The following is a 19,646-nucleotide window of genomic DNA, read 5'->3' as shown; positions in this document are numbered from 1 at the left end:
CTCAAAGAGAAGTTTGGGTCACAATATTTTTGTTTCATCCTCTTGCCCGTGAGGACACAGGACCTTAGCTCATTTCTTCTTGTCTATTTTTATTTAAAAGGCAGCGCTTCTGTTTTCAGCTTGTTTACAGTCGCCGTTTTTTACCGGCTCCATATTTGCACATTGCTGTCAGATGCAGTTGTTCTCTCTGTACCCTTTAAGCACTTGCTCTTCGAACATTTACGCATCAGATTTGCATTCAGGGAGAAGAAAATCTGCTTTGTCAGACTACACACATTCAGGAATGATTGGTATTCAGAACACACAGGTAAAGTGCATTAGGACTCTCTATTACTGTAAATGTGAACTATCGTGTCTTTTTAGGCTAACCTTTTTCTCCCTCTAAAGCGTTTCTGTCTTTTTCTTTTAAAGCGAAAAGCACTTGGCTTCAAGTGATTCTACTTTTGGTATGAAGCCAGTTTGAAATGCTCCTCAACAGCCCTGTAGTGTCTTGTGGTGTGCAGCCTTCTGATGGAAATAGAAAAGCTAGACTTGGACCAACCTGGAAGGGGATGACCAGGTTCACCTTCTCGCCCACCAGGGTGATCAGCTTGGTTCTCAGACGGCGAGGCACGCGGATCTTCGGATTTTCTAAGTGTTAGAAAACAGAGTGAGAGACAAGATGAGTCAAACTGTGGAAGCCGTGGGAGGTGTGGGGGACTACAGACAAAGGAAATGTGCAGCTTGTCCAGCTTTGATTCACAAATCATTTCAGAAATTCATTTTGTGATCGCCAAGACCAAAACACGAGCTTTGATGATTAATTATTTATTCTCCTCTGTCGCTGCTGATTTGATCAGACATTTGATACCATCTGCAAAATGTCCTGTGTGGCTAAATATTGTCTGACCCATGATCTCTCTGATGGTGACAGCCTGGGAGAGGATGGCAGGGGGGCTGCGCCCGGCCACGTTGACAGCCACCACTCGAAACAGCATCTTCTCTCCGACTGGAAGACCTTTGACTCTGTACTGGTTCTTTGCTACTGGTTCCTCATTAGCTTGCACCCACTGGTCACCTGAGGGATGAGATAACACAGATCTAATTGGCACAGAAAGTGATCAGTTATTTGATGAGTTTTCCCAGATTGACTCCTTTTATTGTTGGGTCAGACCAGAAATCTTGAACCTGCACATAAAATACATCCTATAGTTTGTTTTTTTGTTATTGGTTTGTTTTTTGGGGCTGCCCTTTTGCTGAGTCATTGCTATGCTTTGGTTTAGTGTCCCACCACATGGCTAAATTGAAAGTCCCACTCTAGGATTATGCCGTTTTTAGCCAAAATCAAACACAGCGGTGTCGTTTTCTGGAGCAGAGAGCTCTCTGTTTACAGGCTAGCTCACAGTCCTTCACACCCCCAACCTAGAATTATTGGTGAAACAATAATGATCAGCAATATTAGAGCTGTCAAGCCCTACAGTTTTGATCCAGATGCCAGCTCAGGCGAGGAAAACCAAGAAGTACATGGATCTATTTTATCTACAAGTGGATGCATCAGTAAAGTGCGCCCAGTGTTTTTTTCTATGTAACAAATACGATCTTTTTTGTGTTCTCCTGATTCACAACACTTTGAATAGAGAAATAGTTAAAATTTAAATTTTGAGCTTAACTTTCTTAATATATGTCATCCATCTTCAGAAAAACGCCACACGAATATGTTAAAAACACCAAAAACACCATTTTCGCTGAAGTGGCTCTTAAGTGGCCAATTTAAGAATAAATCAAACTCCTTAAACTATTATGAGTAGAAAGATTCTTTCTATTCACAATAGTTTGTTGAACAGAAAGAGTCATGACTGCTTAACAATCCAGTCAGACCCAGACTGTGACACCTCCAACACCGTGTACTGAAGTAGAGTTTGGTCATCAGATCTACGTATATGCTTCTCCACATCCATTGCTTATGACTTTCCCTCAAACCCAAAGTGACTCTAAAACTGCCCCACAGCTAATATTATGCTACCTAGATGGCACAATCATGAACCCTTTTCCAGTATGCATCACTCAGAGGAAAATTTCACAACAAAGCTGTGGTGAAGTGTGCCAACTGTCCATGTCTGTCCTAAACCTGACTGAGCAAAAACTGCAACCAAAAGTGTTAAACTGCAGACAAGAATTTACAATAATAGCAAGTGCAACAGAATATGAAAAATAAAAGTGCTAAAAAGGCATGAAATACATTTTGTAAAAATATAAATGAGCAGCAACATCAAAAATTAATATTTAAAATACAAAGACGACAACAAAAGGCTCATAATTTCTGTTCTGCATGTATACATAATTTTCAATATTTGCTGCTTGACATTTGTTTAAATATTTTTTGTTTTGATAACAAATATCCTGCCCAAGACCAAAAAGACCTTGGAACATCGATTAATAAAAATGAAAGATATTTACTTCCTTCTTTGCAGTACTCGATGATGTACCCATCAATGCCACCAGCTCCAATTTTCTCTGGAGGGCGCCACTTGAGCGCACAGGTGGTGTCTGTCACATCATCCACCAAAAGATGAGTGGGCTCTCCGGTGGGGGCTGAGAGACACAGGAGTTAATTAATACAATAATAGATACTGTAAATGGGATGGGAAGGTGGATTAAGCCTCTACAATCTGAGCAGTGTGTGAAAAGCCGTTTTTAATTATCCATCCCGGTAATGACACAAGCCAACGCACCGATTGGCATGAAGGGCTTTGAGCTGACACTGGGCTGAGAGATGCCAATGCCGTTGACTGCAAACACCCTCATTTCATAGAGAACACCTTCAATCATCCTCTTAGCCTCGTATGTGGTGGCCTCATAAACATCAAAGTTCAGTTTGGTCCATCTGGCCGAGCCCGTCTTCTTTCTCTCCATCAGATACCCTGCAGGAAGCAGCATCAACATCCACATAAAGGCGGTGAAAATGGCCGCTTTGGACAAAAACAGCCACAAATGTTGCAGTAAATTAAACAGAGTGGAACTGCTGTTTCCTCCTGGGGGGGGGAAAGACATCAGATGTGAAAATTAAATGCTGCATTTTTCAAAGGTACCTTTAATGGGAACTCCGCCGTCAAATGAAGGAGGGTCCCATGTGACCGTGGCAGAGTCCTCGCCAACTGATGTGCATTTGACGTTCTCGGGGGGGTTGGGCACATCTGCAGAGGCAGGTTACAGTTGGAAAAGAGAAACAAGGAGAGGATGAAGCAAAAATGAGAAAGACAAATCAGCTCTGAATAACCAAAAAAGTATGGTAACTGTTGCGATGTGGTCATAAATTTAGCTGGAAAAAAAATAAACATAAAAAAAATAAGAGGAAGCCCCTGACCCACAATCCGGACAAAGATTTCAGCTTTGTCTTCTCCAGCAGGGTTATTGACGGAGATCGTGTAGAGGCCTTCATCGGCTCTCTCTGCCCCATCTATGACAAAGCTGCTTAGGGTCTTCCTGGTCTCCACACGCACCCGTCCCTCAGCCTCACACACCACCTTTCCACAGGAAAGAGGAAGGTATTGTTGAAGATGACGGTGTTGCATTTCAGCAGCAACCACAATGTCTACAATGATAGGTGATTCAATCCTCCCACGCCACGTCTGTTTCATTTTTCTTTGGTACTGTTAGGTGACTAATAGCTGGATGCTCCACGTGACGCACAAGCAGGGACAGAACCTGACGTGGGATGCAGCGAGGGGAATGATGAGAATCGCCCGCCGCTGTTCGCACCTGTTCTCCTTTACTCCAGCACACAGTGGGGGCCGGCTCTCCGGTGACCTCGACGTCAAAGCGGAGTTTGTTCCCAGCAACCACTGTGATGACGTTCTTGTTACCGGAGCCGCTGGCATCCAGGTGGATTTTAGGAGGGTCTGTCATGTGACAAGAGAAAAAGAGAGAGAAAAAGGAGAGTTTCTACGATGAAGTTTGATCGTTTTGGTCCTGGAAGGATACTCCAAGTGGATTTGGACACTTTTAAACAGCTTACCACACATTTTATAGTATTTCCTCCAAAAACGAGATTCTGGGACATGTTATTTAAGGTTATTATACCTGTTTTTTATTTTTAATAATGTAAAGCTTGGACAATCAAAAGATCCAAATGTATTAAATTAGCAAAGAAAAGTGCATTAAAAACGTTTGAACGTAAGCCCCCCCCCTCACACTCACACGCACACACGCATACACACAAACACACACAAACACATGTTTAGGATTAAAATTATCGATTTCCTAATTGAAATGCAAGATTATGATACATTTTAAACTCAAAACGTTTTCAACCAGTCAGATGGAAACATAGTTTATTTATTATGTTGTCCTTAATGTCCCGAACACATTTACAGAAAATTAAGAATAAAATTGAATTTCTGAACATTTTTCTTTATTCGAATTGTTGTGAATCAGGAGCAGATCTTTGTAGGACAATTTTTTTTTACCCCATCGTCAGATTTTATTTTTTTTATTTTTTTTATATATAAATGAAAATCATCCAATGCAGTATTTTTTCATTTTTATTTTCTAAGAGGTCTGTTTTTGCAGCTGGGCCACAACCTGCCTGCTCCAAGCTTTCAGCAACAGGGATGGGAAGAGGGGGCAGGGTTGCTACCCGCCAACAGTCCCCCCAACAACTTAGAGGCACAATTCGAATAAACTCCAGTTGCTACGCAGAAACCGTGTCCTAGAAAACAACAGGTGTTTTTATTTGGGCTAAGAACGACATAATAAAAATTAATAGACCACCTGGAACGCTTTGAAAACATATTTTAAAAAAATGATCAGAATGGGTCTTTAAAGTGAAATTAATCTGGATTTCTGCTTTACTATTTTTTTTTGGATTCTTAAATGTATCTACTTTATCCTTAAGTCTCTCTTAGCAGGCAAGCAGGCTTTCTTTTTTCTCAGCTGATGATATTCATCTTAGAAATTGAATTACCTGCAAAATGTCTTGAATGTAATGGATGAACTATTGACATTTTAATATAAATTGTGTTTTTTTTTCTAGATTAACAAGTTCAGAAAACATTTATAATTGTTGGATGCAATTTGGGCTCTATCTATATAACCTAAAATGCTGTTTAAAATGTCGTTAAAATTCATTCTTGCCCTCTGATATCTGCGATTTAATGACCCATCTGCGTTGAATTTATGATGCCGAGGCCTTGGGACAGCACCATTACCTGTTTTGGTCACTGCTCATCATTGCTTCATCAAAAGAGCTTTCCATTAACTGAATCGGTAGTTTAGGTGAAATAAAAACTGATTGACGTCTGAGACGTCTGGCCAAATACAGAAGATTTTCAGCCCAAACGTAACACGCATGATAAGTAAAAAGAAGAAAGAAAAATTACCTTGTCGGGGAATATAATCAATCTTGATCTCTGTGAAGAAAAATATACAATCAGACCTTTTAAAAATGCCTGGTTTACCATCGAAACAGCATAAATGATTCATGAACCAGTCCATGCTTCTCTCTCACCCAAGAAATTGAGTTTTGCCGACAGGGAAAGTGCATAGCCATCTGGGACAAAGGTATAATCTCCAGCATCTGAGGGCTTCACATCATCAATTGTCAGCTTGTGGGTCCTGAAGACATTACCAGGAGTAACCAGGGAGACAACGCTTGTTATGACATGCGTTTATGCAAAGGACAGTTGTCTTGGCGACATTCTCACACAGGCAAAATTGCAAAAAGGAGAAACAAACTAAATGGCTTTCACCTTGTGTGACCGTGGTCGCCGTGGCAGATCTGCTGCCAGAGGCTGAAATGATGGAGGGATTACTGAGAGAAACCTCAAACCCTCTGCGCGTGTACGCTGCATGTGGGTGTTAGAAAAGTGTGTGCATGTGTGTGAGAAATTGGAGCCTCACTGATTGCAGTGTATCCCAAAAAAATGGGTCAAACAACTAAGAAAACCCTCAGGTGATGGCTTGCCAAGCCATGTGGAAGATATTGCTTATGGTTGTGTGTTTGTGTGAGTTTGAATGTGTGAAACTGCGTGTGAAGGAAAAAAGACTAAAAGAAGGGGAAATGACACTGTCTATTTTCAGTGTGTTTGGATATAATTAAGATGGGCATAATTCAATGTGCAACCAGCTTTCTCATGATTTGTGGCTGACTCTAACCTGTCCTGTCATGACAGTTTATCTTTGGCAAGAAAAGTTTTTTTTTAGCATTACAGACTTTCCATTAAAATCTGACACTTTTTTTAATAAAACCTCTTTATGCCGTATGTCGCTAATTTGCATCGTACCAAATAAGCCAGGACGCCGCTTAATTTAGCATCACCTTGAACCACAAAATCATTGAGTAACACTATTTAAATAATGAAATAATGAAAATTTCTTTTAAAATAATGAACTTCTCTATTTTGTTGTATTTGCCGGTACTGTTATATTATATTTATTTGGATTTTGGTGGCGAAAATGTAAAAAAAGATCAATAGTTAACAAATAAAAGCAAAACATTCTTAGCGAACACAATTGTTTTTTTTAAGTTTGTGGCAGCTTGAAAGCCATGTCTCACTGCAGCAGAGAGAGAAAAAAAAGAGTCTGGAATTTTTAGAAATATATATAAAATGTATTTATATCACCTTTTTTTTTTTAAAGGCAACCCAATGAGCAGAAATACCTTCCAATGTGGGATATTTTGATGCGATCACTGGCTTCAACTTCAACGCCGTCCTTAAACCATTTCCCCGTGACCTTTTCATCCGAGACCTCACACTTGAACACGGCCTGTTCTGCTGCCTTCAGTGTCAGATCAGCGATGCTCTGAAGAACCTCCAGCTCTTTTTCTGCAGCAGGAAAGCAAATAAAAACATCGAAAAAGATCCCGGTGTTTCTATACTTCATTATTGTTAAACATATGTAATGGTTTACATTACAAGTTGCAGATCATTTGACTCCTAACCTTAAAAATAATTTCCAAGTGTTGCACATTCTTTCCACTAATGCTGGAGAATTAAATACATACATTTCATAATTTTGATTAATATGAAGGCACCTCAGCATGCTGGCCTTGTTTCTGAATGAGAACCATGTTGTTTTTCTGTGACAGTTTTTCTAAGCAGTTCAGTGTCGCTGTGGTAGGATTTACACTCCTAACAATTTAAAGGACTAGTTAGAAATTCATAGACATACAAAGTTAGAAATACACTGAATATACTAAAAATATAACCTATAGAATAGAATAGAAAATTGACATATACATTCTATCCTACTGAGAACTCGACCATTCCATTATGTCCTCTGTAGGGGACAATTGTTTTTTTGTATGTGTTCTTTACTCATTTAAGGTTCTCTTCTAAGAACTGATGTTCTTGAATAAGGACGTCCCGGCCTTTCTAATTATACACCATGTGTTTCGGCGAGTTTGTGAGAAGTTTGGTTTCTTGGCGACACAAAACAGCGTCTACAGAGGCTTTTTAGTATAATCCAGAGGGCATCATTATACTCCATACGCAGCCTCTGCATCCATGCCCTGTTATGAGTCCGTAGGTGTGTGGAATACAGAGCTGAGCAGAAATAAATACTAGAACCTTGAACATAAGCGTTGGCCTTGTGTCACTACACACATTCAATGCTTGCATTGGTTTTGGCATTAATTCTTTAAATGTTTGTGTGAGAGTTAATCTTTGTTGGAATCAACTCTTGGAGCCTACAGTTTTGGAGGCAGACACCACCTCCACCCTTGACTTAAAGCTTTCCTATTGCCAAAGCTGATCGTTTGAGGTGGCCTTTAACCCTTGTGCTATCTTAGATGACCCCACCCTTACATTGACGTGTTCTCCCTACCATGACAAAGGAGGATAAAGGTGGAAAGATTTCATGTAATCCATGGACACCAGTGTCTGTCTAGTGGGTCTAGATGACCCAACTCCCAATGTTAAAGTACCTAGGATAGCACAAGGGTTAATGGCCCGAGGACGAGCCTTTAGCAATGCCAAAGGTGTAATTTTATTATTTCTGCTTATCTCTGTGCACAGTTAGAAATGCACTACTGACAAACCTTTTTTTTTTTGCCTATAAGTTTATCATTAAAAAAAAGAAAAGATTTGTTTTGGGGGGAAAAATCTTCTGACCTGCTGTTATCAAACCTACTATTGGTTTGATTTATCAGTTTACACTGATTCTATCAGTTTTCTGACCAACTGGCTGAGATTTGCTTTCTTTGAAGTGATTTGTAGATGACTGCTTTTGTTGGTTTTTTATTAAACCGCACTAAACTTGGCTCACTAAGCAGACATTTCTGCAAAAAGCTTTGAGGAATTTTAAAATAAAACATCTTGTCTTTGCTTTTTTAACATCAATCTTATTTTATGCTCTGAAAAAAATGAAATCATCTTCGTTTTGTATTTTTCTCCCATCGTGAAGCTGATTTTACTAAAATCCCTGATTTAAAGTATATAGTTGATTAAATTATGTTTTTAATAACGTCTTTTTATGGCGTAACGTATATTCTTCACTCAAGCTTCAAACCCTCTTTTTTGTCAGATTTGTATTAAATACAGCTGAGAAATCTTAGAATTGGATGTACAAGACGGTAAATGAGCACATTTCTAAAAGATGTTGAGTTATTCTTTTCTGAGAAACTTTTGACATTAAAATCTAATGGTGTAACTGATTAAAATCCTACTGTGTAATGTGCTGGTTTCGAGGAGACCGTGGCTTCATCCTCTCACACAGTAATCAATTAGGAGCCTCATCTGGCTTGCAAGTCTGCAGTGACTGTCACATCTTGATGGTTGAAGCCAAATACCAGTGTTGGAGGTGTAAAAGAAAATGAGTATGACGAAGAGTGTGATAAACTAGCGATACAGGGGATTAATGAAGGAATATTAATTGTGACATCGGTAATGACTAATTTATTGCCTTTCATGCTTGTCAGAGGGGAAGGCGTCAAGATGTACAGATTAAATTTTTTCATGAAAATCTCAATTTTGTGTCGCTGAGCTTTAAAAACAAGCGGTTATTTTAAATCTTCTGGAGTTTTCTCATCCAACTACTTTCAAATTGTTTCAAATTTTCAAAACTTCTTTCTCAACATTTCACCAACATGTTCAATTTTAATAATGAATTTCATGAATTCCCGACTCTGGGTGGCTGTCTCATCGGAGCACCTTTCTCTCGCACAACTCAGTCACAGTTTAGTGTCTTATAGAGAGGATGTAAAATTTGGAACAGTCTTCCTTCCCCTTTCAAAGAACTCTCACAAACTCTTTTTAAAAACCTCTAAAGAGGTTTCTTCCTAATAATGGTACTTTTCCATATGGCACGTCTATTTTAGTTTGATATAAGTATGTAATTGCACGAATTGAATATGTATTGTTTTTACTTGACGGTATTGTTTTTTAGCTTATAAACTCATTATGAGGGGGGTTGCCACATGTTAGGCCCCTTGTGGGTTTTTGACAACCATCCATCACATCCAGCATTGTTGTCTATTGTGTTTTCATTTACTTTTTTTGATAAGTGATAAATGAAATTATATATATATATATATATAAATATATATAAAATGTGCTTTAAAAATATATATATATATATATATGATTCTGTATATTTTTTTTTTTTAAGCACATTTTTGTTTTCTGTTTTATATCTACTCCTAATGTCACCATCATTTTTGTATTGGAAAGGAATACCTTCAACTTCCAGCTCTGCCTTTGACTCTCCACCGCTGGTAAAGACGTAATACGTTCCAATATCCTCTCTTGTTGCCTCATTTATGATCAAAATGTGCTTTTTCCCATCTTTTTTGAAGCGATACTTTGAACCTGCTGTTTCTCTGTTCAGCTCATCTCCATCTTTCATCCTGTAGAGAGAGAAAAAAGGATTTTGGACACTTCAGAGAGGAGAGGAAGAGCTTCTGATTGACATTTCAGCAACGTTCTACATGGTTTGGCTTAAGAGAGGTGTGCAACGAAGATAAGAGGAGACTAACAGGCTGGCAGGTTGGCTTGAACCCAAAGCCAGAGTTTTATATGCCAAAGGCTGCCTCTTTTAAACCTGGTAAGATCAACATGGTTGCTCTTGTTGAATACATAACCAGCACCAGTGGAGCTTCAGCTAAGGATAAAAGGGCCTTTCACACTTGCAGCGATAAGCATAATAATACTGATGTGAGCATACACACTTCTTCTGGGTGATGGAATTCTATTAGCAGTGACGCCACCGTCAAGCACACCGCTGTACTCAGGCCTGAAACAGAACGTGGTAAAGCTGCACAAAGAAGAACATCAGGAGGTTGTGAGTTTATGAAATTCTGCAGAGATGGGAGGAGTGTTATGGGTCGGTAACATGAATCTGCAGAGTTTGTCTTTGTCCTTTCTCCCTATGTTGTTTGTTCTGCACATACACGAGTGTGAGGCCAATGACCACACTAGGTTTACGTAACATGTTATTACATTACTTCCATTTCCAGAAGTCTTGTTTCCTCTTCGGTTCTGATTTAGGCTGCGCTTTCTTTCGAGGGGCAGCTAAAATCTAAGTTTGTTTGTTTTTATTCTTCTTTGTTATATTATATTTTTTAAATTGGAAACATGTAGTTCGATGCAAAGATTGGACATTAAGTGTGAAAGGTAAAAAAAATATACATCGGTGATCCTGCAGACCCTTATGTTGGTGACTTTTCAAAGAGTTAGAGGCATATTGAACCTATGCAGCTTTATGTAATGCAAAGCAGATGGGCCTGGCTGGTCAGGGGTTCATCCTGCAGGAAGATAGTGACTCCAAATATAAGTGTAGGCCAAGGTAGAACCATTTAATGCCTTAAACTCAAACTTTATTTATTTGTATTGCGCCTTTCATTCCAGTTGAAAACACAAAACCCTTAGTCAACAAGCACCTGTACAGGCTCTGCAGGTTTTTGGGCTGTCTGGGTCCGTGGAAGGGGGGAGAGGAGCAGCCACATCATAAAAGGGGAGCAGGTCTTGAGACTCGTACGGGCCCCTCAAAGGACATCATGAAAATGGAACATACCATAGTTGTGCGTGTGGTAAGTGTCTTGTGAAGGATTTGTGAGGCTAAAATAAGTCCCACGCACTTATGACATACGAGTGATGCTGTTGTGTGGTGTCCTTACGCCACACTCTGGTCCTTACTAAGGTGCAAGTATTGGTTCCTTACTGAACGCCCCTTATGCTTTGTGCACAGGGTGTGCTGGTGAAAGTGCCCGCAGGATGCCCGCAGGATGCCCACAAACTACAGTCTGATTATCTAATTTTCTCATTTCTAACAGTCAAGCAAGCACGCATTTATTTCTAACGGGTCCAGTACACAGGTTTCGCCTGAATCTAACCTACCTCACCCTTACTTACCTGTGTTGTATAAGTGTTCACGTTGCCTGCAGCATGCATGTGGAAAAAAATGTACATGAACATTTTCACCTTATGGGCTCACTGAGTGGTCTACGACCTTAAAATATCCCCCGGGCCATCTTTGTGCTCCGTACAGATTTACCAACTTTTCTCTTTCAGAAAGCCCATATCAACCTGTAGTTGTGACTAAGGTCTTAGTTGTTTTCTTGTTTTAGGTTGTAGTGAGTCATCCAAGTGGATAGTTTTCCATAAAAATCTAGAAATAAATGTATGAAGGAAAAATTAATAGCAAACAGCTATGAGAGTCTTGTTGCTTTTTTTACCTAGTAGCTGATTTCCCAACAGTTCAGCCTGGAGATTGTCGTTAACGAAATCAGAGAAGAGCAAGCGAGCATTGGTTAGATTACTTCCCCAGGAAATCAGTCTGTTCTCATTGTGACTGGCATTAAACTTAAACTTCTTCATTTTATTACAAACATTTTGTATTATAATCTCAACAAAAACATCAATATATTTATGTAATGCAGAAAATGCTTTAAGTCTATGTAAGTCATTCATTTACTTGTATTGTTTGTGTATTTTACTCTACAGAGTATTTTTTTAACAAAGAACATAATTCTTCTTGTAGTAAACCAATAAACTCCTTTAAATTACTTTAAAAATCTATTTTATTAGCCGTCCTAGACGTACTTCATTTCAGTAGCTGTAATCTACAGCTGCCGCACTGTAGCAGTTATGCATCGAGTGCGCAGACTTGGAATAAATAGCCAACATAACTTGCTTCTTTGCACACATATAGAATGTACTGCCGGCCTTTTTCTTCTCTCTTATTTACATCAAAAGTGTTGCTTTGTGCCCTAATAAGTCTCCCTTATTCCTCTCAAATATGCTTTTCATAAACCTCCTCTGAACCTTATCCAGTTACAACAGATTGAAGAAGGTTTGTGGCAGAAAACAAAAGAGAGCACATGCAGCTGTATTTGAATTTTCATGCTCGTGTAAAGTCAAATAAAGCCCAACAGTTCACCATTTGACGTTGGCTCCTTCCTCCGAGACTTCCACTTCAAAAACCACCTTCTCACCCTCGACAGTATGAACATCATCAAGCAGTTTGGTGATGGTGACTGGAGGCTCTGAAGGAAAAAAGGGAAAAAATGGAAATTGTTTAGATCATATTAGTTGTATCGACGTAAATACGTGTGTTTATTAAATTCAAAAAAGCTAGTATGATTGTTGCCTCTGTTAGTATTTCATTTAGAAAGCTGCCCAGTCACACTTACAGCACAGTCGCACAAAAACCAACGCAAGACATTGTTTGCGCTTGAATCACACCTCAACATACACCTAAAGTCCTTATCAAAACCCCCAAACTGATCCGTCATGTGGAGGTGGAAGGTACGTGGAGTCTCCTGAGGGAGCGGGGCTCACATTGTGTAACCACATGGTGTGGTGCTTGATGCTCTGCTAGGCCCAGCAGTTTGTCATCGTCAGCAGCCAGTCCCCCTCCAGACATTTTAATACTCTCAGCCGGTGAGCTCACACACTCTCTGAGCCCCAGTCACAGCGCCACGAAAACATGAGCAATTTGACTGCAGGCCACACCAAATGACTGGATGCCTTCAGTGCAAAATGTGCTTTTTTTGAATAAAAACAGAGGAATATGTTTCTGTCAGGAACACACACAGAATAAGTGAGAAAAGTAAAATAGCTATAGGCTGCTTGAAAGTGAGGTTGTACTTTTATGTTGGTGTATACAGAGCGTTGCTGGGGAGGACATTACTTCAGCGTAATGGGTCATAACGCAGTGGCTTTGTGGGGAGGGTTAAGCTTCAGAGGTTTTCTCCTTGTCCTTTTAGTTTTAATATTATTGTCATTGCCTTTAGGGTGCTTTTAGCCTTTAGTAATCCAGAAGAATCGACTCAGTTGGGCAGGAAAAAAGCTAAAAAGCTTGACATTTGTGTTTGCTTCTTTCTTTCTCATTGCATTTTTGTGACTGAACCTTCTGGACAATGTCCTGCGTTACAACAGCTAATACTTTAGGGGCAGTGTCACCCAAATACTTGGCTCATGGGCGTTCACCTTCACTTATTCAATGGATTCAATGGTCACATGTCAAAAAATTTACAATATATATTTTAATTACAGTTGTTATAGTCGTTGAATTTGACCACAGAGAAAACACTCCAAGTATTAAGGATGCCACAATTCTCTTTTTAAAACCAATTTGTGTGTTACACCATTGAGCTTAATTATGGGGAAATGTATAGTAGCATCCTTACATACCTTTAGTTCCACGATAAAAGTGTCAAATATAGATTATTCCAAATTTAGGAAGAATATTAATTTTTGTTTTCTTTTATTATACCAGGCTTAGTGAGCCAACTGAAATGTTTTCCTTCATTGTTACTTGCATATTAGTACATTAAAATAATTCTGTAATACACAATGTATAGATTAAACCAAAACAAAGGTATGAACTTAATATTGAGGCTTGAACCAGGGGTGTAACGACTGATCGATTAATGTATTTATATTCCAACAAGAATGTAAACCAAATAAATGGATTTACTTTAACATAAAAATGACCAAGTGCATCACAGCAGACAATACATATGTGATGCAGCCACATAACCGATCAACCATCATTCCAGTCCAATGCGTAGAAACACTTTGAATTTAGCACGTGACCATGCAGTGTGCTAGAATGTTCTGTTAAGTCTCTATAGTAAAGTTGTAGCCTTTAAGAGCAACATGCTGATTCACATTTTCTATATTTTGCCTGATACTAAATCCATGCTCACAGAATGAGTTCATCTCACCAAATTTTCAAGCAGAGATGTGTTTGGTTTGCACCAAAGTTTAGACGATTTTGGACATTTTTCATATGATATATAAAAAAATGAAAAATAACAAACTGATGCCTAGTTTAATGCACCCTTAAGGCAACAGAAGAGCTGCAAAGATGCAGAAAACCTGGTTGTGTTTAAAGGATTTCTAAGCCAAATCATCACAAAATTAGACATTAAAACTTTCAGCAACCATGTTTTCTTTTTCTAAATGTTATTGTGTAGCCAATAACCATGAAATATGCTGTATCTGTTGTTGTTTTTACGTAAATACACAGTATAACAGAAAAGTACTGGGTTTTTGGCAAGACTCAACTGAGAGACAGTGAAGATTTTACTGTGTCGATTTAAAATTAAAAGCTGATGGAGGGCTGGGAGTTTCCACTGCTTTAAAAAAAATAGTTAAGAATTCATTTAACTGCAGATTTACTTTGAAAAGAAAATGAAGGAATGATGGGTTTCTGCTAAACAAAAACATTGAATTTTCTTGCGTTTCTGCTGAAGACACAAAAACCTTAGAGTAATTAGAATCATTTATTCTTGTTTTTTGTTTTTATTCAAGCTACTTCTTGATGCTTTTATCTGCTCAATTCCTCTCTGCCTCCACTGAAGTTTACATAAATGAACAATAATGTGTCGGTGTTTGCAAACAGCGACATTAGCAGGTTTTGTCCTCCCCGGAGCAGAAAGAGTTTGGGTGCATGAGGCCTGTATCTCCACAGCATGCATCTTCATATACGGATCTGATTATGTAAAAGCAGGATGGGCAGACGTCTGAAGAGCTGAATTAATATAGAAGCACAAGACACTTTTACATTTATTAAAAGAGACACAGAAAAGATATGACAAATTTAAAGCAATTAGCCTGATTACATAGGCCCTGCTGATTTGATTTGACAGGAAGATTATACAATATGTCGCATAATGTAATGTGATGGCTTTATTAAAAAGCTTTTACCTGAGAATAATGATCAGCTGTTATCAAAGCACTAAAAGAGACAGAATATTTTTGGTTCAAATAATAAAATATTGATTAAAAAAAAAAACGATATGTGGTTGACCTGGAGGCGGCTGAACATCAAAATCATTGGCTGAGAGTAGTTGAGAGCGGTCGTCGGGTTGGGTTTCTAAAAAAAAAAGGCCATTCCTGGGCGTCCTGAGCGTCAGCCAAAGGGCAAACCGATGCTCATGGTCGCATAATGACTGGGCAGATAGCTTTGATTCACTGAAGCCTTAAGGTGTATTCAGACTGGACACATTTGGTCCGCTTTAAGTGAACCAGAGTTCGTTTCCCCTGATAATCCAGAACAAATTTTCAGTCTGAAAACACCCAATCGGGACCTTGGTCCGGGACCGGGAACTGCTCTCCGACCCATCTTTGAGGTGGTCTCGGTTTGTTTCCAATAGGACTGAGCTGCAGGTCGCTCTGAGATTCCTCAGTCTGAAAATAATCCGTCTTCGGAGCGAAAAAAATGAACCAAAACGGCCACCGTAGTCGGTCGTCACATGAAATAAACAGATTAGGAAAGAAGAAGGAATGAAGTATCCCAATGTTTGTACTTCCCAGAATTCTCAATTTTATCTGATCCATCACCAAAAACATAAAAAAAGCACTTTACTATCAGATTTTTTTTCTCGGTTGCTTCAGCAGGTCTGAGTTTATACTATTTGTTGTGTTGATTTTATTGATGACTGTGTTCCCACCAGAAAAAGGAGTTCCTACCGGAAAAATTACGTAACTCTGATTTGATTTGATTTGATTTGTGAACAAAAATGAAACACCCAACCATTTTCTAATGCCTCAAAATGTGGATGCAATTAAGAACCTCACTGAAATTATGCATTCACTCCATCAATTCACATTTAGCTTTTGACAGTTGGACGTTAAGAGGTGTGGTCACTTTAAAATCTGTAAAAAAAAAATTAAATGCTTCTTTTATAGAGCCAAAGGAAAAGTGTTTCAATTCCTACATTACACTTTGAAAATCAGGAATCAGTGAAGTAGTTAATCGGCACTAATGTGTTCTTCATTTAGAAAATCTCTTTGAAAAACAGTTTTTTCATTCCCCTTCACAGGATTCCTCCATCTTCAAAAGGGAAATATACATTATGTCAAATTATTTTCCCAACATTTTAGTTTCCCATATTTGATGGAAGCCGGGGAGAAAGACTTGGGGTTGAGGAGAAAGCCTCACCAGGATGCACTGGTGCTCGATTAATGCTCTAGCCAAGGTAATTCAATTTCAAATCAGACTTCATTACTCCAAAGTTAAATTAAATAGAATCTATCCCCCTTGTGTGATAGATGCAGATCTGTGGAGGGCTCTTTGATCCCATCTTTTCTGGACATGTGCAAAAATGCATCCCTTCTGGCATGAAATATTTAAGTGGTTTCTAAAATATATGATTGTGTTTTCAAGCCCATAGACAGAGTTTGTCTGGATATTCCCCATCCTTAACCATAGCCTTTTGGTGCAAAGTATAATAGGGTATAGAGCAGTCGTCCCCAACCCCCGGGCTGCGGATTGTTATTGGTCTGTGGGAAAGTTGGAAAAAGAAGACATGAGCTTTTTTACATTTTCTTTATGTCCTGATTCTGGAAAAGTTTTATTTTGGGAAAACTGCTGGATTCCCTCCCCCACGTTCAGCTCATTCTTGACACGTGTCAAATCAAGTGGTCAAAGAGCAAAGATACTTCTGCTACTTATATAAAGTGGTTCCCCCGACCGCTAAATTGAAACTCCCAACAAACAAAAAAGACGTTTATTTGGAAAGTTTCTTTTTTGGCTAAAAAAAGAGCCAGACTTCAAAATAAGAGAAAGCTGCATTTAACTGACAAAAACCAGGAGTCTTTCCTCCAAATATGGATTTATTTTGACAGTTGTTCCCACAGACAATAATATTAGTAATGCAGAATATTAAGCAACTGGCTGTCTAATGTTGCAAAGATGCTGCTAATAAAGTGGCTCAAATGGTGGATTGTCTGTTATTATATTTGGAAAATAGTTCTAGTGACTTAATTATTTTTTCTAAATCTTTTCTTTTTCCTGAATGCATTAAAAAGGAGTGTGCATATTACAGTGTTGCATGGAGCTGTGTGGCATAAAAGCACTTAAAAACAGACAACAGCAGAAACACATGAAGGGAACCGAGCTGACAAGCTTCTTGGAGCTCAAATGACAGCGTTTGTTAAAGCGAGCAGAAAAACTCCCCCTCCTGGAAGACAGTGACTCATATACCTTTGACAAAAACCTCGGTGAAGCTCTTCTCCTCCCCAACCACGCACTCATAAGCTGCGTCATCCGACAGGTTGCACTTGTTGATAGTGAGTGTCCTCTTGTTTCCCACGTTCTCAAACACATACCTGCACACACACACATGAGGGGGGACATTAACACAAAGCAGAGATCAATGAACAACAGCGTTCAGAGAATGATGGCGTCACAGTGACTCCGATTTGCATGCAGACCTCCAGAGTTGTGTCTGCAACACGCATACGCGGTATGCATGCAGTGTAAAAACACGGTGACTGAATTCACAAAGCAACATGAAAGAAGGGCTGATGAAAAAAAAAAAAGTTACCTTGGTTACAGGCTGCTGCCTTTACATCAACAGACTACTCCAAGTCCTTTCAGAGTAACGTGATTATATGTGGGCACACCAAAGAAGAAGAATTATTATTGGCTGATCAGCAAGTAAACTTTTATTTTGGAGAAAGTTTGTTGGCAGGGGCATCAGTGTGTTACGTAACTGATAATGCCCGACGAGGTAAGCTTTATCAGAAATTAACGGACGGGCATTGTCCTGCTTATACCATGGTCACTTACGAAAGAAATATGTTTTCATTCAACTTTTTGTTCTTTCATTTTTAATATTGAATAGCTTTTTCTCAAAAAGCGGGCTATTTGATAGGCTCTGTGGCGCGTTGTCATGGTAATGGCTACATAGCCCGCAGCGACTGCGACTGCAGCGGATTAGAATTCGGATATACCTATCATGATGATCAACCAAATTAACCAAACGGTTTAAAGGAAACTCTAAAAATCACTCATCTTTTCTACTGTCTCGTTGTTGTGATAAACTGTGGAATAAGGTATGAGCCCCTGGTTCTTTTTATTTTGTTTTATTGTCTATGTTAATAATTGGTATACCATATAGAAAACTTGGGCTATGTAACCGGAACTTCTCTTTTTAGTGTACATCTTCACTGTGGTTACTCTAAATTGTCCCTAGGTGTGAATGTGAAAGTGCATGGGTGTGTGATTGTATTCACCCGGATCATGGTGTAATGCAAGTTAGAGGCCTGATTTTACGCAAGAAGCCCAGAAGTTAAAAAATGGTGCTGCTTTTAAGCCTCTTTTCATAACTCTGCCAGTTTTTCCTAATTGTAAGTACAAAACCTGTTCCTTTCAATGACTTTTAGTCAGGTTGGAGCTTCGTGGTCAAAGCGCTCTGCTTGGCAGGAACTCCAGGGAGGCTGCGTTCTGTGCGTAATAAAAGCCTCCTCTCCAATGCTAACACTCCTAATGATAACAGAAAGTTGGCTGCCTTACTTTCTACAAACAGCATGAAGATTCTTAAAATAGCAGATGATAGAGCTGTTGGGGGAAAAAAAGACCATTTGCAACAGCTGTACCCTCTTCAATAAAACACCAAAAGCAGCCTTTGAAGGAGGAGAGGGAACGATGAGAGGCAGACACGGAGGCTCAAAACTCAAGCCGCTCTCGTAGCCGTTCCAGCGAGGATTTAAGTAAACTTTTTGACATGAAATGCTCTCTCTGGTTAACCTGGAAACAGCCTTCTTCTCATTACAACTGTGCAAGACATGCCAAGCAGGAAGTTCACGTACCAATCGTTACAAATTTTGTCATTTACCTAAAAGAGATTTTCAAGAAACCAACTGCTAAGATAGTAGAAATGAAATAAAAAGCTGTCATGATCATCAAGCTGCTGTTCCAAGCCATGAATGAAGGTTTTTGTGTTAATGGTTTTTTTGGAGTCTATTGGTGTTGGAAGTTTTTCTGCCAATGATTCTTTCTGCTCAAGGATGCTACAGTTAGATTGTGGATTAATTGGAAGCGCAACACATCATTCAAAAGTTTAAATTTGGTGAAATTGAGTCAAGTAGTGAAGCTTTTACAGCGAACTAAAAATCTACAGGTCTTATCCGACTGCTTTGATTTGATCAGCAGTATACATGTTCCGTTTGTACATTTTACTAATAACGTGTTATCTAGTGACACCATTTCTGTTCCACTTCTTGCAGCAGGTGGACCACAGCAGAAAGGACAAACAATTCCTCCAATGAGGAGGATGAATGCTGTTGGATGTTTTGGACGTTTCATCGCTTTCCTCGCTGCGTAGCTTCCCTCTGCTTGTTCTTAATGCCTTAAGGCTGTGTCACAAAGTCACTGTGTACATTTTGCGTATTTTTCCCATAGGAAATTTTGGTTTTTCATGATACATGTGTGAC

The 19,646-nt window shown here is 39.1% G+C and overlaps 1 protein-coding gene across 3 annotated transcripts in view; it reads right to left on the bottom strand.

The window, feature by feature from the left end:
• mybpc2 (myosin binding protein C, fast type) overlaps positions 1 to 19,646 on the bottom strand; it is a 65,299-nt gene that overhangs the window by 7,175 nt on the left and 38,478 nt on the right. For all 3 annotated transcript variants that reach the window (XM_011477804.3, XM_023957338.1, XM_023957339.1), the window contains 13 exons: positions 17,413 to 17,537; positions 12,355 to 12,460; positions 9,654 to 9,823; positions 6,638 to 6,803; positions 5,486 to 5,592; positions 5,358 to 5,387; positions 3,739 to 3,878; positions 3,344 to 3,503; positions 3,069 to 3,173; positions 2,712 to 2,900; positions 2,437 to 2,571; positions 890 to 1,057; positions 542 to 630 (listed from right to left, as the gene is read on the bottom strand). In XM_011477804.3, the coding sequence (XP_011476106.2) occupies positions 542 to 630; positions 890 to 1,057; positions 2,437 to 2,571; positions 2,712 to 2,900; positions 3,069 to 3,173; positions 3,344 to 3,503; positions 3,739 to 3,878; positions 5,358 to 5,387; positions 5,486 to 5,592; positions 6,638 to 6,803; positions 9,654 to 9,823; positions 12,355 to 12,460; positions 17,413 to 17,537 (1,690 nt within the window). The remainder of the gene's footprint in view (positions 1 to 541; positions 631 to 889; positions 1,058 to 2,436; positions 2,572 to 2,711; positions 2,901 to 3,068; positions 3,174 to 3,343; positions 3,504 to 3,738; positions 3,879 to 5,357; positions 5,388 to 5,485; positions 5,593 to 6,637; positions 6,804 to 9,653; positions 9,824 to 12,354; positions 12,461 to 17,412; positions 17,538 to 19,646) is intronic.

This window comes from Oryzias latipes, chromosome 8 (assembly GCF_002234675.1).
Source record: "Oryzias latipes chromosome 8, ASM223467v1".
Lineage (NCBI taxonomy): Eukaryota > Metazoa > Chordata > Actinopteri > Beloniformes > Adrianichthyidae > Oryzias > Oryzias latipes.
The sequence above is the reverse complement of the archived record's forward strand: the minus strand, read 5'-3'. Positions and strand labels throughout refer to the sequence as shown.